Source organism: Oryx dammah, unplaced genomic scaffold, assembly GCF_014754425.2.
Source record: "Oryx dammah isolate SB20612 unplaced genomic scaffold, SCBI_Odam_1.1 HiC_scaffold_23, whole genome shotgun sequence".
In the NCBI taxonomy this organism is placed as follows: domain Eukaryota; kingdom Metazoa; phylum Chordata; class Mammalia; order Artiodactyla; family Bovidae; genus Oryx; species Oryx dammah.
In genome coordinates, this window is record NW_024070207.1 from 112460127 (window position 1) to 112485471 (window position 25345).

The following is a 25345-nucleotide window of genomic DNA, read 5'->3' on the forward strand; positions in this document are numbered from 1 at the left end:
AAAGAAAATTGAATCTGAATCTAATCAAACCTCTAGACTGAACCCCCAGTTTACAGGAAATGTGAGGGACAGAAGAACATGTTAAAAGATAAGGGTAGTATATCATCAGCCAACAGTGCTGAAAATTTTTCCAGACAAACAGCACAATTTCTTCTATAAATCAATTTCATGGATAAAAGTGAAGGGAGATTAGGATTTCCCCAGTGGTCCAATCGTTAAGACCCCACACTCTCAATGCAGAGGGCATGGGTTTGATCCCTGGTTGGGGAACTAAGATCCCACATGCCACACAGTGTGGCCAAAAGAAAAAAGGCAGGGAAGCTTTCAAAACTTTTAAAGCCTTAAAAACAGATATACATCATCTCATCCTTTTTAGTCCATTCCCCCACTTATAGCCTCAGAAGGAGAAAAACAAACCATTTTAGCATTTCTGATAGGTCTTTCCTGTCCTCTCTTAACATCATAGTGTTTATTTATAACTGAAAAACTCTACCCCCCAAATACAGATTATTGCATTGAAGTGACCCCTGGAAATCAGTCCTGAATATTCATTGGAAGGACTGAGGCTGAAGCTGAAACTCCAATACTTTGGCCACCTGATGTGAAGAACTGACTCATTTGAAAAGACCTTGATGCTGGGAAGGATTGAAGATGGGAGGAGAAGGGGATGACAGAGGGTGAGACGGTTGGATGGCATCACCGACTCGTTGGACATGAGTTTGAGTAAACTCTGGGAATTGGTGATGGACAGGGAGGCCTGGCATGCTGCAGTACATGGGGTCACAAAGAGTTGGACATGACTGAGTGACTGAACTGAACTTAACTGACCCCTGGAAGAGAAGAACTGTGGTTGCTGGTTCATTCCTGGTTCATTCAGAACCCAACATGGCTTCCCTTCTTAAAAGTTTTAAGAGGATGATGACAATATTTTGGAACTAGACAGAGGTGATGGTTGCACAAAATTGTGAAAATACTCAATGCCACTGAGTTGTACACTTTAAAATGCTTAATATTATGTTATGTGAATTTTACCTCAATTAAAAAAGGGAAAAAGGAGGCAAAGCTAGGGAAGAAAAGAACTATGAGTCAGAAATGGTCAAGATTTGAAGGCTGTTTGGAAGACAGACTCAACAGGATTTGAGTGCTTCCAGTTAGTTGGCTGGGAAGTAAAATGGAGATTTCTAGTTTGGAAGTCTGAAGAGCTGGCTGTAACCCACAGACTTATTTAATCTCCACTGAGAATAACACAGGACCAAAAAAGGAATGGGAGCCCAATGAATGTTCGATTTCCTCAAGTTCCCACTTTTTTTTTAACAGAACAATAAAGCAGAAAATCACAGAACACCCTAAATATAGTGTAATTGGATCATATCAAGGCATTGCTAAAATGTCTTTTGATCTCCTTGTAGGCAAAATGGATAAATCAGATGACAGTTCCATGAAGCTGTTCAAAGTAGAATAACTGGACTAAACATCCATTGGTTAGTGAACTGATAGGCACCTAACAAAAGACCTGCACAGAGCAGGTTCTCTATGAATCTGCTCAACAGATAAATCTAAAGACTCCAAAGGATGACTGAATAGGGACATTCCAGGCCTATTGTGTGAGAATGCTCATTAATAAAACAGAAAAAAGATCAAACCAAAAAGTGGATTTATCTGGGACTTCCCTGGTTGTTCAGTGGTTAGGACTTGGCACTCTCACTGCCATGACCCCAGGTTCAATTCCTGGCTGAGGAACTAAGATCCCACAAGCTGTATGCATGGTGCAGACCAAAAAAAAGTGGACTTACTAAAGATTTGAGATTTTTAAAGGTCTTTAGAGATGCCATTCTATGGAATTAATCCTAAATTTGGGGGGAAAGCACTATGCACAAGATGTTTATCATAGTAATATCAATAACAGCACAACCTAAATACCCAACGATGGAGAAATATTTAAGTGATCTCCTGTATAACCACTGGAAGACTATGCAATAACAGTGAAAATTCTTTTATAAAGACTATGAAAAAAAAAAGAAGAAAGAAAAAAAAGATTGTTCAATAACAAGAGAAATGCTTAAAATATGAGTAAAAAGAAAGAATCAAATTTGTATATACAGCATTTTTCAAGCCTATGCACAGGGAAAAAATACAAAGTGATATATCAAAATGTTAGCAGTGGTTATGTTCGTGTGATGGCACTAGCAATAATTTTCTTTCTACTGTTATACTCTACCTTCAAGATTTTCTTTAACAAGCATAGATTTTTGCAGCAAAAATAATAAACATACAGGAGATCCAGAAACATACACTTTTTAAAAACCAGAGCCATGACCAAAGGTAAATGGATTTTTAATATGAATTAATGTAAAGTTCTAGGATGAGGGTTTAACAAAATGCCAAGCTTATGACGGGAGCAATAGGGCTTAACAACACTTCTTGTGGGAATAAAAAAAAAAAAGACCTAGAAATTAACTGTCTGTAAATTCGTTATGAGCCAACAGTGACATGACTGAGGGGAAAAGATAGCCATAATATAAACTTCCGATTTCCAATATAATTTGTATGCAAAACAAAGGCAGTAATAATATTCCCATTGTGCTGTGCAAGTTGGACCATATCTAGAATATTGTGTTCAGCTTTGAGCTTGAGCCTTCAAAAAAGATGTTGAAAAGCTGGAGAGCAGCCAGCAGGATAAGGCATCAGAACCACAGCAGAGAGCAGTGAATCCCACACTCCGGCAGCTTCAGAATCACCCAGAGGGCTTATACTAAAATGCAGGTTCTTAGGTCCCCTCCCAGAGTTTCTGATTCTATACATTTGGGGTGGGGCCAAGAATCTGCATTTTCAGCTAGTTCCTAAGTGAAGTCCATGCTGCTGGCCTGAGGACCATACTTAGAATCCCACTGGCCCTGTGGATAAAAGCACAGACTCTGAAACCAGACTGCCAGGGATTGAGTTCCAGCTCTGCCACCTACTGGCTGTGTGACCTTGAGCAAGCTTGCTTGCCCTCTCTGTGCCACAGTTTTCTCACCTGTAAAATGAAACAACTTGAGCATCCTCATACAGGCATTATGGTTTTGATGTAGTTAATATATGTGAAGCATTTACAACATCTACCTGGTATATTAGGCTTATTAATTTAATGAGGAACAGGAGAGACATTCTATCTGATACAGGAAAACATTTAAACACCTTCAAACACTGGAAGGGCTTTCATGTGGAAGGTATATTCCACAGAGCTCCTGGGGACAGATATGAAGTCTAATGGCAGAAGTGCCCAAGAAGGAACCTTCGTATCCATAACAAGAAGGACTATTTTAGAAGCTGAAGCAACAATGGAGTGGGTGGCCTGGGTGGGTTCTGAGTGTCCCAGGACTCACTCAGGGCAGAACTACCGAAAAATCTGCGGGTGAGGCTTGGCCATCTGGGTTTTAACAAGCCTTCCATGGGGTGCCACTGCAACTCAAGGATGAGAACCAGTGGCATTTAACACTGTCCAAAACAACATTTCCACAAGGCTTTATCTAGAACACCAAAACTCAGTTGAAGTAACCCCACTCCAACAAGGTATCAGGTAATTGCATGCCTCTGGTAACTATGTGCAGCAAACAACTGCTCCTGCTGTTTAGTCACTCAGTCGTGTCTAACTCTGTGACCCCATGGACTGTGGCCCGCCAGGTTCCTCTGTCCATGGAGAGGATAGCCATGCCCTTCTCCAGGGGATCTTCCCGACTCAGGGATCGAACCCATGTCTCCTGCTTGGTAGGTGGATTCTTTACCACTAAGCCACCTGGGAAGCCCTTGCAACAAACTACTACTTACACCAAATACTTGCTTTTGTATTTAAAAAGTGTATCACAAAGATAACACTGAACTTGTTCAAAACAAGAAAATCTAAAATCCACAGAGAAAAAAGCAAGGTACTCCTATCTCATCACCCTCTCAGGAGGGGCTGCTCACTATTAAGTGCCCTGAAGGGACTACAGAGGACAGTGTTCTGAAAAAAAGCATTAAAGCATCTAAAGGTTAAGAGGCCCCTTAGAGGGAAACACAACAGCCTGGACACACGGAACCCATTTTCCCACCTCTCAGCAGCCAGTGCGGCCAAAGTCCCCTCTCCTGCTCAGGACAACAGTTCGGAAGAGACAGCTGAACACGCTTGGAGAGGCTTTCTCGTGTTACAGGCACTCTTCTAACTACTTTAGGTATATTAACTCTTCATGACAAATCTCTGAGGTAGGTACTGATCTCACCATTTTACAGATGTGAAGACTGAGGGTTGGAAAGGTTAAGTCATTCCAAAGCTAATAAGTGGTAGGCATGGGCTCTGAGCCACAGCAGTCTTTCTCCAGTCTGAAGGCTTCTGTACCGTACTTTCTGTTGGGGCCAGTGAGGCAGAGAAGGGACAAGTGGGAAGGCTACTACCTTGGCCTGACTGTGCGCGTGACAGAGACAGAGAGACACAGAGCCAGAGAGCGTCAGCAAGCTCAAGATGGCAGCCAGTGTGAGCCCGTGATCCAGGTGAGGTGGGGGGAGACCAAAAGATGGGTCACCTGCCATTTTGTCAGTCCCTGTGTGTTCCTCGGTGGGCACCGGAGTGGATGAACGAACCGGCGTGATGGCAATCTTAAGCACCTACGCACACAGGCTTGAACCTGTAGCAGGCAAGAGCAAGGAGACAGTTTGACAAAAGCCCTTCCCTTCCTTTTCTTCCACAAAGCAATTTAAAAGGAATATGTGAGATGAGGCAGGAGTGAAGGTAGCAAAGGAAAGTGACAGCTGGAGGCAAAGTTATTGGGGTTGATAAGGAAGGAAGAGCCAAAGCAGCCATGCTCCCCGGCAGCAGGAACGAGGGCTGTGACAGGGGACAAAGGTGGAAACATGGGCACTCCCCATATCAGTGCCCTCACTCAGGCTGTGTAGGTTCAGAGATTCCTCCTCTAGACCCGCAGGATTGCTCTGTGTCTCCATCACATGAACACTTCTCTCCGTCATCTCGGAATCCCTATCACTATTGTGCTCTCCTAGAAGTGCAAACAACGGCTCATCTCCGAATCTGCAGCTCCGAGTCCAGTACCTGGCCCACTGTTGGTTCCAGATACGTCTGCAGGACTGAATGTACTGAAGCGGTGCTAGCATCCAGATGCAGTGACATGCACTGTCACCTTAAGGAGGGAGGGACAGGAAAAGTCACACCCCAGAGGCTGTCTCCTAGGTGGGAAGCCCCCAGGTGCAGATCCCAAGACAAGGACTAAACTGCAAGCAGTTCATCTGGGACATGAAACAGACACCAAACACTACAAGAGGACTGGTGAAGTCCATGAAGAAAGACACACACTCCACTAAGCCTATCTCATGGAGCCAGCGGGAACGAGAGCAGAGCACACTCAAGGGAGGAAGGGGCTGTGGCAACCCCCATCAATCACATCAATCATCAGTTCCCCAGTCCACTGAGCCCTCTGTGGGAGTGGTCTAGCACACTCCAGTGGGAAGACAAAGCTGTCGGGGAAATACAGATGCTGGCAGGTAAAGTCAGAAAGATGAGCAGTAAAATGGTAACGGCAAGGGCAGAGGGTTCCCCTTCCCCAGCTCACCAGGTCTGGGGTGGTCCTGAAAATCTGCATGTCTAAGGAGTCCTCAGTGAGGCTGCTGCTGGTGGTCTAGAAGCACACCCTGAGAATCACTGGGCTTAGATGTGGGCAGGACACCCACATGGGTGGTAAAGACTAGATGTTGTTGTTGCTCTCTAGTCACTAAGTCATGTCGGACTCTCTGCAACTCCATGGACTGTATCCCTCTAGGCTCCTCTGTCCATGGGGATTCTCCAGGCAAAAATACTGGAGTGGGTTGCCATTTCTTTCTCCAGGAGATCTTCCCAACCCAAGGATCGAATCCACCTCTCCTGTTTAGCAGATGGATTCTTTATTGCTAAGCCACCTGGGAAGCCCCAAAAGACTGGATATACCTGGGGCAATTCCAATAACTAGATTTGAGCAGAGACTAAAGATAAAGGAAATCAGATTTACACCCCAAAATATGCCTCTTTGAGATAAAAATTATTTTGAGCTGAAGGAAACTAGGCAATTGAGAAGCAACAGATACAAGAAAAGCTCCTGCCCTCCCCCAATTTGCCTAAAAGGAGGAGATAACTTTCTAAAGGGAGGACAAAAGGGAATCATTGAGACAACTTGAGACACTGTAGGCCTGAAGACAGCAGCAGAAGACTCCATATAACAGTCTACTAACTAGCCTGTATCTATCATTAGTTTTCCCGTGTATTTACATTCCCACCATCTGCCACTTTTGGAAGGCGAAAATTACTTTCCCTTTTTCCTTCTTTTGCTGTTCAGTCGCTCAGTCACGTCCAACACTTTACAATCCCATGGACTGCAGCATATCACATTTCCCAGTCCTTCACCTATTTTTCTTCCTATTTCTCTACGAATGTATTGTTCTTCGTTTTAGGTGACACACAAGCCAGAGTTCTAAGCCACTTCTCTGAGTTACTCATTTTTCTGAGTTTCTCTCCCATGTGTATGAGATATACATGTTAGTGGACTTCTGTTTGTTTTTCTTGTGTTAATCTATTTTGTTGTTGTTGTTGTTGTTATATGGACCCCAGTTAAGAACTTAGAAGGAGGGAAGGAAAGGTTATTTTCCCTCCCCAACAGAGACAAAGCCAAAGACGTAAGCTCAACCTCTATTTGGCCCTCTGTAGGAAAACTCTTCCCACCGTGCCCAGAGCATGTGCCTGGGAGTCACATGCTGATGTCGATGGGACCATGAGACAGACTTCCTGGAGACCCTCTGTATCTGCTATGGCTAAAATTAAAGCCATTCACAGCCTCCTGAGAATGCTGCAGTCCTAGGAGTTCACTCAGGGTCTTTTTCACAAAGGGTGGTGGTCTGGCAAGCAAAAGTTGCAGGGGTAAAGAGCACAAACAAATATATACAAAGAATCCGGCTTTTGGCTGCAGAACTGAATCCAGCTGGAGGTCAGTGAAGTTCCTCCTGCTCTGATACAGGGCTCACCTGCACAAGCCTGGCTCCTGCCTCCAGAGCAGCCAAAGGCAGTGCTATATCCCTTCCTGCAGGCCTCACAAACATTATGTAGTGGGGTGACCTTGCGATTCTCTTACTCTGTTCTGGAAAAGGCAAATCTTCTAGAAGACGCCCCTGAAGTAATTTGTTTCATCTTACACTCATTCAATAGCTATGACAGCTGGAAAAAATTAGCAGGCCTCCAGTCCTTTGCTGCTTGTTTATAATAAGAGCATATGCTTGCAGGGAACATAGAATCCTAAACAAAAATTGGTACTTATTTGACCAGACTAAATTTCCATTTTGAAACCTACGCTATTGGTTTCACAACACAAAACCACTCGTGATCTCCTGAGTGGAAAGGCAGGGAGACTGAGGATGGAGACTTCCATCCTTCATTCACGGAAGCAGAGGCTTCCTTGTTTATCTTTTACAGTGATCACCCTTAGGAAAGAGCACACAAAGCCACAGCCCCACGCTTCTGTTCTGAGACTGGAGTAACCACCACAAGAGCCAAGGTGTTAAGGCATCTGGACCCTCCCCACTCAGGAGGCAGGTCACTGGGGAATGCTAAGGTCAACATCCCTTAGGAGGCATCGTAATTAGTTGCAGACCAGAGCCTGATGGTGAAGGAAAGAAAAGCTTCTGCCCATCACAAATCAGAACATTTTTGCAGCTTTCCCAATGGGTTGCCAAGTGACTCAGCATTGGCCCAGTGTGGGCACTATTATTGATGAGAAATCTTCCGCCTGGGTGATATACTGCATACAACACATGCCCAAAGAACAGTGCCAAGTCATACCAGGAAGAGCAGGCAAACCCTGTCTTAATGCGGGGGCTACTCAGCATCAGAAAGACAAAGCCCCTAAGATAGTCAGAGATTTCCATCAAAGATTCAAGGCATCATTAGGTAGAGCCTCTTCTTTCTTGTTGACTATTAAAAGGCAACCAAATTGAGGACAGCATAGCAAAAAGACAAGAAAAAGAATCATTTTTCAAAAACAACCCCAAAGCAGAAAGCTGCATAAAAGCCTTCAGCTTCCTAAACGGTGTCTTTATGAGTTCTACGAGCTCCACCCAGAGGCCACTGCCAGATCTGCAGGTTCACTTAATTTAGAAAAGAAAATCTCATCTTCTGGGGTCCAGAGCCAGACCTGCCTTGGAAAACTGCTGGAAATTCTTAGACAATGTTCCTTCTTTCTTGCCTTGAATTAAAGGAGCTGCTCTGAGCTCTGAAATTCAACATATGCTCCAGGAACCTCGTGTCACCCAATAGGACAACTATCTTTGATATTTGCACCTGTCGAGGAACTACTGTGAGTTCCTGCCAGGCTGAAATCAGCTCAAAGACAGCAGAGTGTTCAAAGAGTACTTTCAGAAGAAAAGGTGAGGGTTCTCCTTGAAATAAAATATAAGACTGGAGAGCAACCCAAAGGGTGAAGAAGAATGTGTCTAATATTAGAAGGACTGAGAATAATCCTCCTTCAAGAAGGACCCATGACTACTTGCCCAGAGGGCCCAACTATAAGGCAACCACTCCCTTACACAACCCTGAAGACAACCCATAAGGCAATCACCAGCCATAGTTTTCAAAGAACTGATTGCGGTGCCCAGAGCATTCCCTTGGTATCTAGCCATTCATAACCCACACACCTCACTCCAACCCACCCTCCAAACAAGTGACTCTCAGTCCACAATGGCTCAGGCTAGGATCAAGAGCTCCCACTGTGCTGTGCTCTCAACTGCCCAGTGTAAGACATGCTCTGTTTCAGATATCATAAGCTAGCCCAGCAACTAAATGAAGCCTTCAAACAACAAAGACATGTTGGTGCAAAAAGTTTCATCAACCATCTGGAGAGCTTCTCATCACAGCCCGTGTGCTCCTCCTGCCTTCATCAGCATGTGCCTAACCTGACTTCAGACAGACATGACAGATTCTCAAATGGGAAAAAACAATCAAACTCACCCTCTGTCTTCCTCCAACACCACTGCCCCCTTCCTCCCCCAGCAAGTTCTTTCTTCACTATAAACACTGAACAGGCTCTTCATGTCTATCGACAAAAATATCTGTGGCAATGTTTATTCATCTTAGGCGTATTAAAGCTCTAGAAAATATCTGTGCTAAACCTCGACACATTCTCATTTCAACAAGGCTAAGCATTCCCAGAATGTCACCCTCTTATTTTGTTAAATAAACTTTACTATGTAGTTTTAGTTCAGTCACTCAGTTGTGTCCGACTCTTTGCAACCCCACTGACTGCAGCACGCCAGACTTCCCAGTCCATCACCAACTCCTGGAGCCTGCTCAAACTCATATCCATCGAGTCAGTGATGCCATTCAACCATCTCATCCTCTGTCGTCCCCTTCTCCTGCTGCCTTCAATCTTTCCCAGCATCAGGGTCTTTTCTAAGGAGTCAGTTCTTCGCATGAGGTGGCCAAAGTATTGGAGCTTCAGCTTCAGCATCAGTCCTTCCAATGAATATTCAGGACTGATTTCCTTTAGGATTGACTAGTTTGATCTCCTTGAAGTCCAAGAAATAGTTTTAGGGTCATAGCAAAATTGAGCAGAAAGTACAGAGTTCCTACATAGTGGCCAGCTGGTACATACCTCCCCCATTATCAATATCCCCACCAGAGTAGGACATCCATTGCAATCGATGAACCTGCATTGACACATCATTATCACCCAGAGTTCACAGTTTACATTATGGTTCATTCTCAGGGCCACATATTCTAGGGGTTTGGACAGATGTACACTCATATGTAACTACCATTATGGTATCATACAGAGTCGCTTCCCTGCTCTGAAAACCCTTTTCCCCTTTGTCCCTTGACCATAACGCATAAAAATGTTTTGCTCCGCATGACTCAGTATGACTCTAAGCAGTGTTCCTGAGGCCTGCCAAAGGATAAGAATCACCAGGGATATTAGTTACAATCACAAATGTTCAGACTGCACCCTCAATCCACTGCGTCAGACCTTGCTAGGGAGGGGCCCAGAAAGTTATAGATGGTCCATGGACCTAAAGAAGAAATGCTCTTAAGTGCAGTCTCCAAGCAGAAGAGCAGCACCTGTTAAGAATATTGCAGGCATTTCCTACCCATGTGAGCTCCAGCTCCATCAGAATACTTAGAATTCAAGATGGGCCCCATTCTTTATTTTCAAACAGCCAGGCTGCTGCTACTTTTCTCACTTATTTCTTTATCTTGCTGCATAGTACCAGAAAGTTTTACAAGGACAAGCAAGCATCTGCTTCTATTAGGAAACATGTTTGTATTCCTACACAATGGTCTCCCATTTATAAGCACACTCTTTGGATCATAAAGTGATCCACTTTGCATAAAGTGACGGGTCAGGAAGTAGATCTGCTTGGTTACAGTAAAGTATCTGCCCGAGGACACTGGTGCACGTGGTGCATGGAGCAGAAGGACACACAGCCAATATGGGTTTTTCTTCTTTGTGCCTTGAGGGCTCTTCTGCCAGCTGCTCCCCGTGGCTCCCCACTGCTCTGCATTCTGCCATAGCCAATGACGGTTTAATGGCAAAATTCGCTGGGCAGTAAGCCATGTGGCTCTTAACAGCCGGCAATTAGGAGAGAAGGAAAGGTTGAGTTACAAGGTGTTTGAAAATGCAGTTTGAGTAAGTCAGATCTTATTTTCTCTTACCTCCTGGTAATAAAACCTCCATATTCATCCCAAAACAGATAACTGACTCTGGGGTCATTCGGAGTCAATGGCTCAGTCAATGTAAAAATCCACCACACAGTCGATGGGGAGCATGAAAATCCATTAAATCAAAAGTCATATTTTTTTTTTCATACAAAGGAATCCTTACCTTTTCTTTGGCTTTCCTTTTTGTCCCTGCATCCATCCACTCGTTTTCTTTCTCCAGCATGTCAATAAAGGCCCATCGAACACCCTCAATCAATTCCTCCATCTATAAGAAAATCCCCAAAGAAGCAGGTCAAAACCAAGAAGCTTCAGACAAGGTTTTCTGGGCCACGATAAACAGTCCAATGCTAAACACAGTGGGAAAGAAGCTCCCTTCAGATTCACTGCATGCTCTGGCAGAATTTCTTCTTTCAGGGAAATGCCTTTTTCCCCCACTGCTAGAAGAAAACTAACCATCTCTTCCCTTAAGAACAATGTGATGGCCTGGGAAAAGGAATTCACCATAGGTTGTGATTAATAACTTACCTGTAGCTACTAAAGGAGTCCACCCTTATCAAGGATGCAACTAATTTCAGTAAGTTAATAAGAATTGTAGGGAAACCAGCATGGGCTCTGTATTTCAGACCGGTATCGCAGAAGAAAGTGAGTGAACCATTAAAAGACATGTTAACAGAGAAATAGGCGCGAGAGCCAGCGCACTAAAGGATGCTGCTGCTGCTGCTGCTGCTGCTAAGTCGCTTCAGTCATGTCCAACTCTGTGCGACCCCACAGATGGCAGCCCACCAGGCTCCCCCGTCCCTGGGATTCTCCAGGCAAGAACACTGGAGTGGGTTGCCATTTCCTTCTCCAATGCATGAAAGTGAAAAGTGAAAGTGAAGTCGCTCAGTCGTGTCCGACCCTCAGTGACCCCATGGACTGCAGCCCACCAGGTCCTCTGTCCATGGGATTTTCCAGGCAAGAGTACTGGAGTGGGGTGCCATTGCCTTCTCCACACTAAAGGATACTTCTCAACATAAATCAGACTTAGGTCAGGACCCCAGTTCGCTCCACGTTAGTGCCAGGGGTTAAGCCAAATGCTTGGCTGTTCTCTGTCCTCTTCCTACTCCCCTTCTGCTCTCTGACAGCTCTGAAAAGTCTTCTGTTATTTCAAGTCTAAAGTGGTAGGTCTAAAGGGGGCTGCTACAGAAATGCTGTCTTCTAAAAGACCTGTTTCAAAGTGTTCCAAGGGTTCGACTACACCCACATCCATGATGTGTTTGCCCTGGCTTTTCCTCCAGCATTTGTGGGTCAACGGAGAAGACTTGGGGAGAGATGCTAACATTTAATTTCAGCGGCCCACATGGAGCAGTCTGGGGAGGCCCTGCCTGTCTATGGGTACAAATCAATCGAAATTCCACTTTCCTACAAAGATGCTTCAGTTTTCCTAATCGGATACTCAAGAAAGAATAAAATACTAGGTTTGGCACCAGAACGAAAATTTTCATTTGCGACTATGGAGTTGCAAATCCATTTTTAGCATTAATTCTAGAAAGAAAGAAGTTGAGATGTTTCCTTGGTTCTATAATGAATTGTCAGCACGGAGCTCAAAATAATTTTTTTCTGTTTAATAAGTTTTCGGCTATGTTTTCAGTTCAATAACAGTTGTAAGGGAATGAGAGCTGGAAATCAGTGGGCTGGGTTCCACCGTATGTAAATAAGAACAAACAGCAGATGGAGGGGGGTACTTCACAGCTATTTCTTCCCAACTTAGTAAAAACATTAAAAGAAAAGAAATCTCTACTTGAGATTGGGGCACAATGAAGACTTGAGATGACAGAAGAGCAAAGGTCCTTTAAAATCATTAAGTCACTTGTTTTCCCTGGGATCTTGGGGAGGGAAGGTGGACTGGGAGGGGTTTAAACAATGCTGATGTCATTGTTTCAGGGTGAGACCTGAGCACTGGGAGGTGCAACGGCAACCCCCCCCCAGGTGATTCTAATGTGTAACCAGGATGAAGACTCACAGGTGTACAAGAAGCCACTTATGCTACAGATGAGGAAGTTAGGACTCAAAAGAGCCCATGATCTCTTCCACCCAGCTCTTCCAGGTAGGAAGGGCCAGAGCCAGGACCTGACCTCAGAGGTAAAGACAGTACTGAGGCCAGGAACTCCTAAATCAGAGGAAATGTTCCTCATAAATCAGAGGAAAACGTCAGAAAGGTAGAAGAAAACCAGGAGACATGCAGCAGTGGCCACTTCAAACCGAAAACCCACAGGAGGAGGATGCTGAAACAATAAGGAAATCTTCAGGGACTAATCTTTTGCCTCTGCAGTACCAGCACCCCTAAGTCTTTATGACATCACTGCAGGGGAGCAAAGTTTGCCCCCTAAAATATGTCTCTTTTCCATATCAATTGTTTTAAGCTGGTTATTTTTGGAGGAACAGAAGACAGAAGGGATCTGAAAACCAAATAACAGTTCCCCTTTTGAAGAAATATCTATTCATTGGTAAGGGAAATCTCCATTTGTAAGGGTGTCTCCCTCTCTGTCCCTGGCAGAGGAGGATGACTGAATCTCCAGAAGGTCTTATCAATGGAGAAGTCTGGGCTTAAATCTGCATCACAATCACCCTGCTTTACAGCACTTTTCCTGTGTTGTCCCATAACTGACAATCCTCAGTCCCAACGTCTTGTCTGTCCCTGAAGATTTAAGGTAAGGCTATGGCCATTTTGGCAAGTTGCTCAGTTTTCCCAGGCCTCTCCCATGTTGCTTCCCTTGTGGCTCAGCAGTAAAGAATCTGCCTGTGATGCGGGAGACCTGGGTTCGATCCCTGGGTTGGGAAGATCCCCTGGAGAAGAGAATGGCTATCCACTCCAGTATTCTGGCCTAGAGAATTCCATAAACTGTATAATCCATGGGGTTGCAAACAGTCGGACACCACTGAGCGACTTTCAATTCCCATGTATACACATTATTTAACTTTGTTTCATTTTCAACTGTTTTCTCTCTTACATCATAGGGGACTGGAATGCAAAAGTAGGAAGTCAAGAGATACCTGGAGTAACAGGCAAGTTTGGCCTTGGAGTACAAAATCAAGCAGGGCAAAGGCTAATAGAGTTTTGCCAAGAGAACACAATGGTCATAGCAAATACCCTCTTCCAACAACACAAGAGAAGACTCTACACATGAACATCACCAGATGGTCAACACCGAAATCACACTGACTATATTCTTTGCATCCAAAGTGGAGAAGCTCTATATAGTCAGCAAAACCAGGACCAGGAGCTGACTCTGGCTCAGATAATGAACTGATTATTGCAAAATTCAGACTTAAATTGAAGAAAGTAGGGAAAAGCACTAGGTCATTCAGGTATGACCTAATCCCTTATGATAATACAGTGGAAGTGACAAATAGATTCAAGGAATTAGATCTGATAGAGTTCCTGAAGAACTATGGATGGAGCTTCATAACATTGTACAATAGGTGGTGATCAAAATCATCTCCAAGAAAAAGAAATGCAAAAAGGCAAAACGGTTGTCTGAGAAGGCCTTACAAATAGCTGAGGAAATAAGTGAAAGGCAAAGGAGAAAAGGAAAGATACCAATCTGAATGCAGAGTTCCAAAGAATAGCAAGGAGAGATAAGCAAGCCTTCTTAAGTGAACAATGCAAAGAAACGAGGAAAACAATAAAATGGGAAAGACTAGAGATCTCTTCAAGAAAATTAGAGATACCAAGGGAACATTTCATGCAAAGATGGGCTCGATAAAGGACAGAAATGGTATGGACCTAACAGAAGCAGAAGATATTAATAAGAGGTGGCAAGAATACACAGAAGAAATATACAAAAAAGATCTTAATGACCCACATAACCACAATGGTGTGATCACTCACCTAGAGCCAGACATCCTGGAATGTGAACTCAAGTGGGCCTTAGGAACCATCACTATGAACAAAGCTAGTGGAGGTGATGGAATTCCAACTGAGTTATTTCAAACCCTAAAAGATGATGCTGTGAAAGTGCTGCACTTTATGTATGCCACCAAATTTGGAAAACTCAGCAGTGGCCAAAGGACTGGGAAAGGTCAGTTTTCATTCCAATCCCAAAGAAAGGCAATGCCAAAGAATGCTCAAACTACCACACAATTGCACTCATTGCACGTGCTAGCAAGGTAACACTCAAAATTCTTCAAGCCAGGCTTCAACAGTAAGTGAATTAAGAACTTCCAGATGTACAAGCTGAGTTTAGAAAAGGCAGAGAAACCAGAGATCAAATTGCCAACGTCCACTGGATCATCAAAAAGCAAGGGAATTCCAGAAAAATATCTACGTCTGTTTCATTGACTACACTAAAGCCTTTGACTGTGTGGATTACACTTTGTGGAAAATTCTTAGAGTTGGGAATACCAGACTCCCTTACCTACCTCCTTTTCATTATAGGGGACTGGAATGCAAAAGTAGGAAGTCAAGAAACACCTGGAGTAACAGGCAAATTTGGCCTTGGAATACAGAATGAAGCAGGGCAAAGACTAATAGAGTTTTGCCAAGAAAATGCACTGGTCATAGCAAACACCCTCTTCCAACAACACAAGAGAAGACTCTACACATGGACATCACCAGATGGTCAACACCGAAATCAGATTGATTATATTCTTTGAAGCCAAAGATGGAAAAGCTCTATACTGTCAGTGAAAACAAGACCGGGAGCTGACTGTGGCTCAGATCATGAACTCCTTATTACCAAATTCAGACTCAAATTGAAGAAAATAGGGAAAACCGCTAGACCATTCAGGTATGACCTAAATCAAATCCCTTATGATTATACAGTGGAAGTGAGAAATAGATTTAAGGGCCTAGATCTGATAGAGTGCCTGATGAACTATGGAATGAGGTTCGTGACTTTGTACAGGAGACAGGGATCAAGACCATCCCCATGGAAAAGAAATGCAAACAAGCAAAATGGCTGTCTGGGGAGGCCTTACAAATAGCTGTGAAAAGAAGAGAAGTGAAAAGCAAAGGAGAAAAGGAAAGATATAAGCATCTGAATGCAGAGTTCCAAAGAATAGCAAGAAGAGGTAAGAAAGCCTTCTTCAGTGATCAATGCAAAGAAATAGAGGAAAACAACAGAATGGGAAAGACTAGAGATCTCTTCAAGAAAATTAGAGATACCAAGGGAACATTTCATGCAAAGATGGGCTCGATAAAGGACAGAAATGGTATGGACCTAACAGAAGCACAAGATATTAAGAAGAGGTGGCAAGAATACACGGAAGAACTGTACAAAAAAGATCTTCACGACCCAGATAATCATAATGATGTGATCACTAATCTAGAGCCAGACATCCTGGAATGTGAAGTCAAGTGGGCCTTAGAAAGCATCACTATGAACAAAGCTAGTGGAGGTGATGGAATTCCAGTGGAGCTGTTTCAAATCCTGAAAGATGATGCTGTGAAAGTGCTGCACTCAATATGCCAGCAAATTTGGAAAACTCAGCAGTGGCCACAGGACTGGAAAAGGTCAGTTTTCATTCCAATCCCAAAGAAAGGCAATGCCAAAGAATGCTCAAACTACCACACAATTGTGCTCATCTCACATGCTATTAAAGCAATGCTCAAAATCTCCAAGCCAGGCTTCAGCAATACGTGAACCGTGAACTCCCTGATGTTCAAGCTGGTTTTAGAAAAGGCAGAGGAACCAGAGATCAAATTGCCAACATCCGCTGGCTCATCGAAAAAGCAAGAGAGTTCCAGAAAAACATCTATTTCTGCTTTACTGACTATGCCAAAGCCTTTGACTGTGTGGATCACAAGAAACTGTGGAAAATTCTGAAAGAGATGGGAATACCAGACCACCTGAACTGCCTCTTGAGAAATCTGTATGCAGGTCAGGAAGCAACAGTTAGAAATGGACATGGAACAACAGACTAGTTCCAAATAGGAAAAGGAGTACGTCAAGGCTGTATATTGTCACCCTGCTTATTTAACTTGTATGCAGAGTACATCATGAGAAATGCTGGACTGGAAGAAACACAAGCTGGAATCAAGATTGCCGGGAGAAATATCAACAATCTCAGATATGCAGATGACACCACCTTTATGGCAGGAAAGCAAAGAGGAATGAAAGAGCCTCTTGATGAAGGTGAAAGAGGAGAGTGAAAAAGCTGGCTTAAAACTCAACATTAAGAAAACTAAGATCATGGCATCTGGTCCCATCACTTCATGGCAAATAAATGGGTTAAAAGGAAACAGTGACAGACTTTATTTTCTTGGGCTCTAAAATCACTGTGGATCATGAATGCAGCCATGAAATTAAAAGACACTTGCTCCTTGGAATAAAAGCTATGAAAAACCTAGACAGTGTGTTAAAAAGCAGAGACATCACTTTGCCAACAAAGGTCTGTTTAGTCAAAACTATGGTTTTTCCAGTAGTCATATACAGATGTCAGAGTTGGACCATAAAGAAGGCTGAGCACTAAAGAACTGATGCTTTTGAACTATGGTGCTGGAGAATACTCTTAAGAGTCCCTTGGACAGCAAGATTAAACCAGTCATACCTGAAGGAAATCAACCCTGAATATTTATTGGAAGGACTGATGCCCAAAGCTCCAATACTTTGGCCACCTGATGCAAAGAGCCAACTCATTGGAAAATACCTGGATGCTGGGAAAGATTGAGGGGAAGAAGAGAAGTGGTCAGCAAAGCATGAAATGGTTAGATAGCATCACTGACTCAGTGGACATGAGTTTGAGCCAACTCCAGGAGATAGTAAAGGGCAGGGAAGCCTGGTGTGCTGCAGTTCATTGGGTTGCCAAGAGTCAGACACGACTTAGCAACTAAACAACAACAACACAGTGTCCTTCAGTAGGTGACTGGATAAACAAACTGTGGTACATCTAGAATATGGAACATTTATCATTGCTAAAAAGAAATGAGCTATCAACCCATGGGAAGGCTTGGAGGAAGCCTAAGTGAACCTTAAATGCATATTGCTAAGTGAAAGAAACCAATCTGAAAAGGCTACATACTGTATGATTTCAATGATATCACATTCCAGAAAAGGCAAAACTATGGAGGCAAAAAAAAAAAAAAAAAAGGTCAGTGGTTGCAGGGTAGGTGTAGGGAGAGATAAAGAGGCAGAACACAGAATTTTTAGGGCAGTGAAAACATTGTATGGTATTAGAATGATAGACTCATGTCAAAATACATTTATTCAAACCCACAGAATGTTTAACACCAAGAATGAACTCTAAGGTAAACTATATACCTTGGGTGATATGTCAGTGTAAGTTTACCTTTGGTTTAGGAAAAAAGTAAGTGATGCTAATGGCAGAAACTGCATGTAAAGGGTGGCAGGAGTGTTTGGTAGCTGGTCAGACAGGAGCAGGTCCCACCCCATCCTGAATGGTTCGTCTTTCCCTCCACCACCTGACTGGTGGTCAGAGCACATTCAGAGAGCCTCCCTTCTGAGGCCAAGGACCATCACTAGGTTTCCAGCCATATCAGCACCAAGCAAGACAAAACCGCCAGCAGAGGTTGGTGCAGGGCACCAAGACCTAAAAGGTGACTCACAGTAACCCAGGGCTCATTATGTCATATTCATAACAAATTAGCATTGCAGTTTTTGCCCCTTCCCCCATGGGTTTTGCTTCAGTGCTTATGGATAAGTGTCTGCACATTAGGAGAAAGGTCAAATAACCTAAAGCTGTCAAACAACCTGTGTGTCAAATGATGCAGGACACACCTAGTGCCACCCCATTTCAGGTCTGCTTCTGGTTTCCAGGTAGCCCACTATCACCCTTTCAGAGCGCACTTTCACTCTACTTAATAACACTCTTACTACTTAAAGCTGCTCAATGCCTCTTGACTGAAAGTTTTCCCCTGAGAAGGGCAAGAACCAAGGAAATCACCGTTCCGCAAAATCTCTACACCTTCCTCTCAATTTCATTGTTGATGGAGAGACTATGCCATCTCAAAATATGTCTCTTTGGCTTAAGGATTATCTTGAATTGATTACTTTTAAGAAACCGCACACAAAATAAGCTGCAAAGAACAAGAGGTTACCCTCTTGGAAGAAACATTTGGGGTCGCAAAGAGTCGGACACGACTCAGAGAATAACACACTCCCTTAATCAGGAAGAGCAAGTTGACTAAATCTCTAGAAACTGGTATCAGTGGAGAAGGCATGAAGTTATAAGCCTGCATAACAACCATACCTTTGTTCACTGTGCTTTTCCCAATAAATTTCCTTAACTGTCCCCCACCCCCCAGGCCGGGCGGGGGGATCTTCTTTAGTCTTCAGCTGGAAATAGTATTTAAGGTGATGGTTTGGGCCATTTTAGAGAGTTACTCAGTTTCACTGGCTCTTTCATGTATGCAGGAGATATACAGGTTATTAAACTTCTATTTTTCTCCTATTAGTCTGTCTTTTTTATGATAGGGAGGTCTCAGCCAAGAACCTGGAAGGATAGAGGGGGAAAAAATTTCCTCCTCGCTATAAACTTAAAACTACTCTAAAAAATTAAGTCCTTTTAAAAATGCAAACTACACACACACACACACACACACAGTGGAAAGGATTTGGTGAAGAGGAAAAGGTTGAAAATATGGGAGAGAAAAAATGACATGTATGGTCCCTGAGAAGGCAAAAGGGGATGGGATCTGGAGACTATATGGAAGGATTCACCTTAGACATGAGACAGGATTATGAGAGGCAAGAAGGATAAAATGATAGACAGGAATGCATGGAATAGGAACAAGATCTTCTGCTAAAAGGGAAGTTCTCTAAAAAGTTTGTTTTTTTCACACAGGGCTATACGCATCCTGGCAGCATGAACATACTGGTAGGAAGAGGGATATTCACAAATAAGGACAAGAGGACAATCAAATATTTCCTCTCAATACGCTATCCAACATGCAGCCATAGTAGAAAGCCTCTAAATAATTAAAAGCTGAGAATATCCTTATTTGGAGTAAGGAGTACAAAAGCTAATCTGCTTCACTTACAGTTGAAAATTAGTTAGTCAAATAAAACAAAACAAGCATGATCCAAGTCAAGACATCTTGGCATATATATATATATATATAATGGAATTAGGGGATTTCCATGGTGAATCTTAAAGTCATTTTGCCTCTCTTCTTCTTGGAGCATTTTTATGAAACATGTACAAATTATTAAAATATGCTAAGTGGTTCCAAATATTTCTCTTTAAGCACCTTGGTTTCTTAGGACCCTCCCTGGCCATTCCTGGGTGTTAACCATGGGTTTCATAATCATTAACATTTTAAGCATTTTTCATAGGTTTTCAAAGCTCTGTACCTTGCTGATTGGCATCCCAAATGGAAATAAAGTGGTAAAAAGATATCAGGTATTGCCGGGATGAAGAATGACAGATAGTTGACACCTACACATCTTCCTCCCTCCTCTTCCTTTCCTTCTCGTACCCATCCACTCCCCTTACCACCTCTGTCTTCCCTAAAGCCATGCTTTGATAACTCAGTCTTTCTGTGGTCCTCTTACAGATGTAAAAACCCAAGTACAGTCGGCCCTCTATATCTGCAAGTTCTGCATCCATAGATTCAACCAAGCTCAGATTGAAAATATTTGGGAAAAAAAAATTCCACCAAGTTCCAAGAAGCAAAACTTGAATCTGCAGCCTGCCAACAATTATTTATATAGCATTTATATTGTAGTAGGTATTATAAGTAATCTAGAGATGATTTAAAGTACCTGGGAGGGTGTGCATAGGTTATATGCAAATATTACACCATTTTCTGTAAGGGACTTGAGCATCACAGATTTGGGTATCTGCTAGGACTCCTGGAACTAATCCCCACGGATACCGAGAGAAACTATCAATTTCCTCTTGTCTTTCCCTGTGAGCCTCAGTTGTTCTCTGTCCTAGTCTTGAGATGTCTCATCATACGTAAGCAATTCTTTCTTTTTGCACACTCTACAGATGGATTGTACAATGTTTTCTAAGAAATGGTGCTGAGCTGCCCCAGCAGACTTTAAGAACAAGGGAAATCTTTGAAGGTTATTAATGTCATTGGTTGGCACATCAATGCAAATAAGAAAAATAATGATTTTACCATGCTGGAACTAGGAAGATAAATCACTGAACACTTCTGATTTTTAACTTTAGACTACTCTCAAGCATCACATAATAACATCGCCTTCAGTCAAGTCATGTTCCCTGAGGCAGCAAAAGCCTGATGTAATTTTTAAATAAGAAAAAAAAGAGGAATAGTATTTCTTCACCAAACCTTGACCTAATGCCCCAACCAGCCAGCATAAAACATTAACAGAAATCACTTAAAGAAGAAGTCATAAGGGGAACTTATCCATAGAAAATATTATTTAGAGTTAAAAATCAAAACATAACATATAAAAATTAACTGTTATTATGTTCAAATTGGACACATTCGGCATGAGAGCCCTCCAGGGAAAGCAGCATTTTGTTAAGCATCTACTTATTTCAGATTTTATGGACCCACACTGAGAAAATACAGTTTATTTGGTCGGTATACCAAGCAGTTTTTAGTTCCTTCCCTCAACCAATGTTATTTAAAAGTGGGATCCCCTTTTCATTCTCTGCATGCCAAGATTTTGCCCATAGTGTTCTACATCAGACACCAGACATTGGTGCGTCCGATATGCATATACATACACCTGTTGCCCTTCCAGCAAAGGTTTTTGAAAATGAGATTCTCCTATCTTAGTGCATTAAAATTGTCTCAGGGACTTCTCCGGTGGTCCAGTGGCTGAGAATCTGCCTTGTAATGCAGGGGACATGGGTTCACGCCCTGGTAAGGGAAATAAGATCCCACATGGGAACTAAGATCCCACATGCCACGGAGCAACTAAGTTCACATGCTACCACTACCGAGCCAGTGTGATCTGGAGCCCATGTGCCACAGCTACTGAGCCACAAGGAGAGAGCCCATTGACCACAACAAAAGATCCCACATGCTGCAACTATGATTCGATGTAGCCAAATAACATTTTTTTAAAATAAAAAATAAAAATTGTCACTTGCTCTTCTGACTTCTCCTTATCCTCTCTCCCCTCACATGAAAATAAGAACTTGGCACTCTATAAAAATGGGTCAAGATGATTCTATTAATGCTTTTAAAGGGATATATGCTAACACTGCTTTGAGAAGAGGTGAAATCAAGCAAGACCCTGCAGGGCCTTTCTAGTGACAGACCCCTCTGTGTCCCCTACTTCTTATTTGGAAAAAAACCTTCAGTTTTGCCAGCCTTTCCTGAGTTATAAATAGCAGATTTGATCAGTTAAATAATTAGAGAAGTGAGAGAATGCAGAAACAAAGGCAAAGCAATCAAGCAAAAAGTAATGACTGCTTATACAGCAGTTTAGCCAAAAAACTGAATCAGACTCCTAGTTTCTCTTCAAGGGATATATATTAACAGTCTGGTGCATATCTTTGAGCTGGTTTACAGAAACAGGACCCACCAAATGGAAAGTGCCAACCACAAGCATGTAGCCCCCAGATGGGCAGGAACCAGAAGACTGATGCTTAAAATTCTCAAAACATCACCTTGCCACCTCATCAACAACCAATCAGAAGAATGTCTACAAGCTGATCATGCACCTTGCAATCCTCACTCCTAATGTTGCATTTAAAAACCCTTGCCCCAAAGCCATCGAGTTCAGGTCTTCTGACTATTAGGTGCCCATTCCCCTTGCTTGGCTTTGCAAATAATGCTATACTTCCCTTCACCACAACTCAGTGTCTGCAGATTGACTTGATTGCACATTGAGTTCAGCTCAGTAACAGAGGAGGTCAGTCAGCCCACTGCCAGTTGTAGTTTCCTTCAAAGCTTTGTCTCTGGTGACAAAGACATCCTACACGGCCAACACAGATCCTGCCTCATACCAATGAATCCCACTTAAACTCACACTTTCAGATCCTTCTCTGAGTTCTATTAGGTTTATAATCAGAACAATATAGGTGTGGGTTTAATAGCCTATATTTATTTGATCTCCTCAACAAATCCATAAGCTTTGAAAACAAGCATCATGATTTAGATCAAATGAGATCATGGATATGTAAGCCAACGAAAAAGTGTGGAAGGGGAGCAGAATTTCCCACCCCAAAACTTACCACTTTGGCATGAGGATTATTTTACATTTTAGGCTAATTATTTTTAAGAAATAGCAGATGAGAAAAAACAGAGAAGTTACCCTTTTGTAAGGGATATTTACATTTGTAAGGGAAATCTGCATTTGAAAGGATGTCTCTCTCTCTGTACCAGGAAGATGTCATGTTGAAATCTCTAGAAAGTCTTATCAATGGAGAAGCAAAAGCTTAAATCTGTATAATAACCTTACCTTTGTTTACCATGCTTTGCCTGGTAATCTCCTATAACTGGCTTCCCTCCCCTACAAAACATCTTTTGACTTAGCTGGAAATGGTATTTAAGGTGATGAATCGGGCCATTGTAAGCAGGAGGTGCAGGAGACGTGGGTTCGATTCCTGTCTGGAGAAGACCCCCCTGGACAGGGCACGGCAACCCACTCCAGTATTCTTGCCTGGAGAATCCCACGGACAGAAGAGCCTGGCAGGTTACAGTCCATAAGGTCGCACAGAGTTGGACATGAATGAAGAAACTGAGCATACAGCACAGGAACTTACTTGGTTTTCCTGAGTCTTGCTCATATACACGGGAGGTATCCAAGTCTCAAAAATCTAAAGTCTGTCACTAAGTAGTGTGTGACTCTCTGCAACCCCATGGACTGTAGCCCACCAGGCTCCTCTGTCCATGGGCGTTCCCAGACAAGAATACTATAGCGGGTTACCACACCCTCTGCCAGGGTATTCTCCCAACCCAGGGGTCGAACCTGCGTCTCCTGCATTACAGGTGAATCCTTTACTGCTGAGCTACCAGGGAAGCTCCAAACAGGAGGGATACGTGTTGTTAAATTTCTGTTTTCCTCTTGTTAATCTGTCTTTTTATTACAGAGGAGTCTTGGCCAAAAACCTAGGAGGATAAAGGGAAAAAATTCTTTTCTTCTCCTACAGTGTTCTGCAAATTTAAACTTCTTAGTTTTATGATTTCATATCTTACATGATATGATTTCTCACGATATAATTTCACATCTCATAAGATACATAAAGCAGATGTTCAATAAATAGAAGTTGATTTACGTTTTTAAAACCTCCAGTGGGTATTCAGCAAAGAAGCAAAATTTAATCAAATATCTTTTATACATGCTAATGTGTAACAGTTATTCCAGCAGTTATTTGAAATATAAACTTTAGTGGGACTCAAATGACTCAGTTAGTCCAGTCCATTCTGAGGTTGATGATGCCAATGTGGTATAGAACAGATGGCTAAGAATGGGTTTTAGATATATATATATTTACATACATATATATTATATATCTGATACAAACAGCTATATAGGCTGATAGAGTTCTTAAAGAAGAAAAGAATCTTCAAAGTTGACTGTATTCATTAATCCTAGCATAATGTAACTTCAATGAAATTCTTAAAACAAAAGCATAATGTTAAGATTTTCATTTTTCATATATTCAGAAATTATAAGTAATATCTTAATAAAACATAAGATTAAAAAGTCTCCAGTTTCCCCATTGGTCTACAGCAGGACATGGTTCCTTAAGTTGTAACCACTTGACTAGTGAACGCAAAGAACAAAAATTATTATCAATAATTCACGTGGTTAACACAGAAAAAATAGGCTCTATGTAAGGGAAGTTCCTAAAATGTTTCTTTCTGACAACCATCACTTCACTAGAAAGAAACACAGACATTAAATAAATCAATGCACTAATAAACGTTAAGTATCCATTGACTCATTGTTTATACTATATTTATGAAAACAACTTTGAATTGGCTCCTGATAAAAATACAATAATGGCATTGAAATAAGAAGTAAAGAAGAGACTTGTGTTAAGCAAGAAGCGGTAAAGCAAAAACACTGAGGCTAGATAGAAGACACTCAGTTTCTGGCAGGCAAGGAAGCTAATAAAACAAATCATATCAGTTTGTCAGAATTAACAAAGTTGGCAGAGCTATTCAAAATGTTAGCGAAAGAAAAAAATATCAACTTATTTAGGCATGTTAGTCTGCTGGTGCAATAGTTTAGCATGTTCTCTTATCAAAAAGCATAAGGCTAGGACTATAAATAGATTGTGTTCTAATTTTCTAACTCATCTTTTCCTGTTTTCCATTTTCCTACTCTTTGAGAGATCAGAAACCAGAATAATATTTAGAAGTCAACCAGTCTCACAACGATCTAGCCTCTGGCTGTGGGTAAACTTCCTCCAGCAAGGAATTCTGCCAGGTCACTTCCAAAACCCAGCTCTGTTGGAGGGCCTAAGTGCTTTTTTTGAGTGAATGAATTTCTAGTACAGGGTCTTTGCAGCCCACAGGTCTGATCAGCTTGATGAGACTGTGGCCAGTCATAAGTGGCAAAGACAATAGTGTCCAATGTTATCCAGAGACAGAATCAACAAACAAGCAAGGTAGGCCAAATGTGTCATTACCGTGGCAGCATACTCGAGGACAAGGGCAAGAGCAGTGTCCACACTTATTTCCAAAGAATTCCCAATGAGCCTTCTAAATTACTTGTTTTGCTGGATGTCATTTTACCAAAGCTTGCTTAAAAAGAGTTGTCATGACTG

General features: G+C 42.3%; 1 protein-coding gene and 1 non-coding gene across 2 annotated transcripts in view; one reads left to right on the forward strand and one right to left on the reverse strand.

Annotated features, from left to right (window-relative positions):
* PHEX (phosphate regulating endopeptidase homolog X-linked) overlaps nt 1-25345 on the reverse strand; it is a 204158-nt gene that overhangs the window by 98025 nt on the left and 80788 nt on the right. Inside the window, exon 12 of the mRNA XM_040266660.1 lies at nt 10863-10964. Coding sequence (XP_040122594.1) covers nt 10863-10964 — 102 coding nt within the window. The remainder of the gene's footprint in view (nt 1-10862; nt 10965-25345) is intronic.
* On the forward strand, nt 1668-1740 carry TRNAE-CUC. Its single transcript has one exon. It is a non-coding gene; the product is annotated as a tRNA-Glu (tRNA).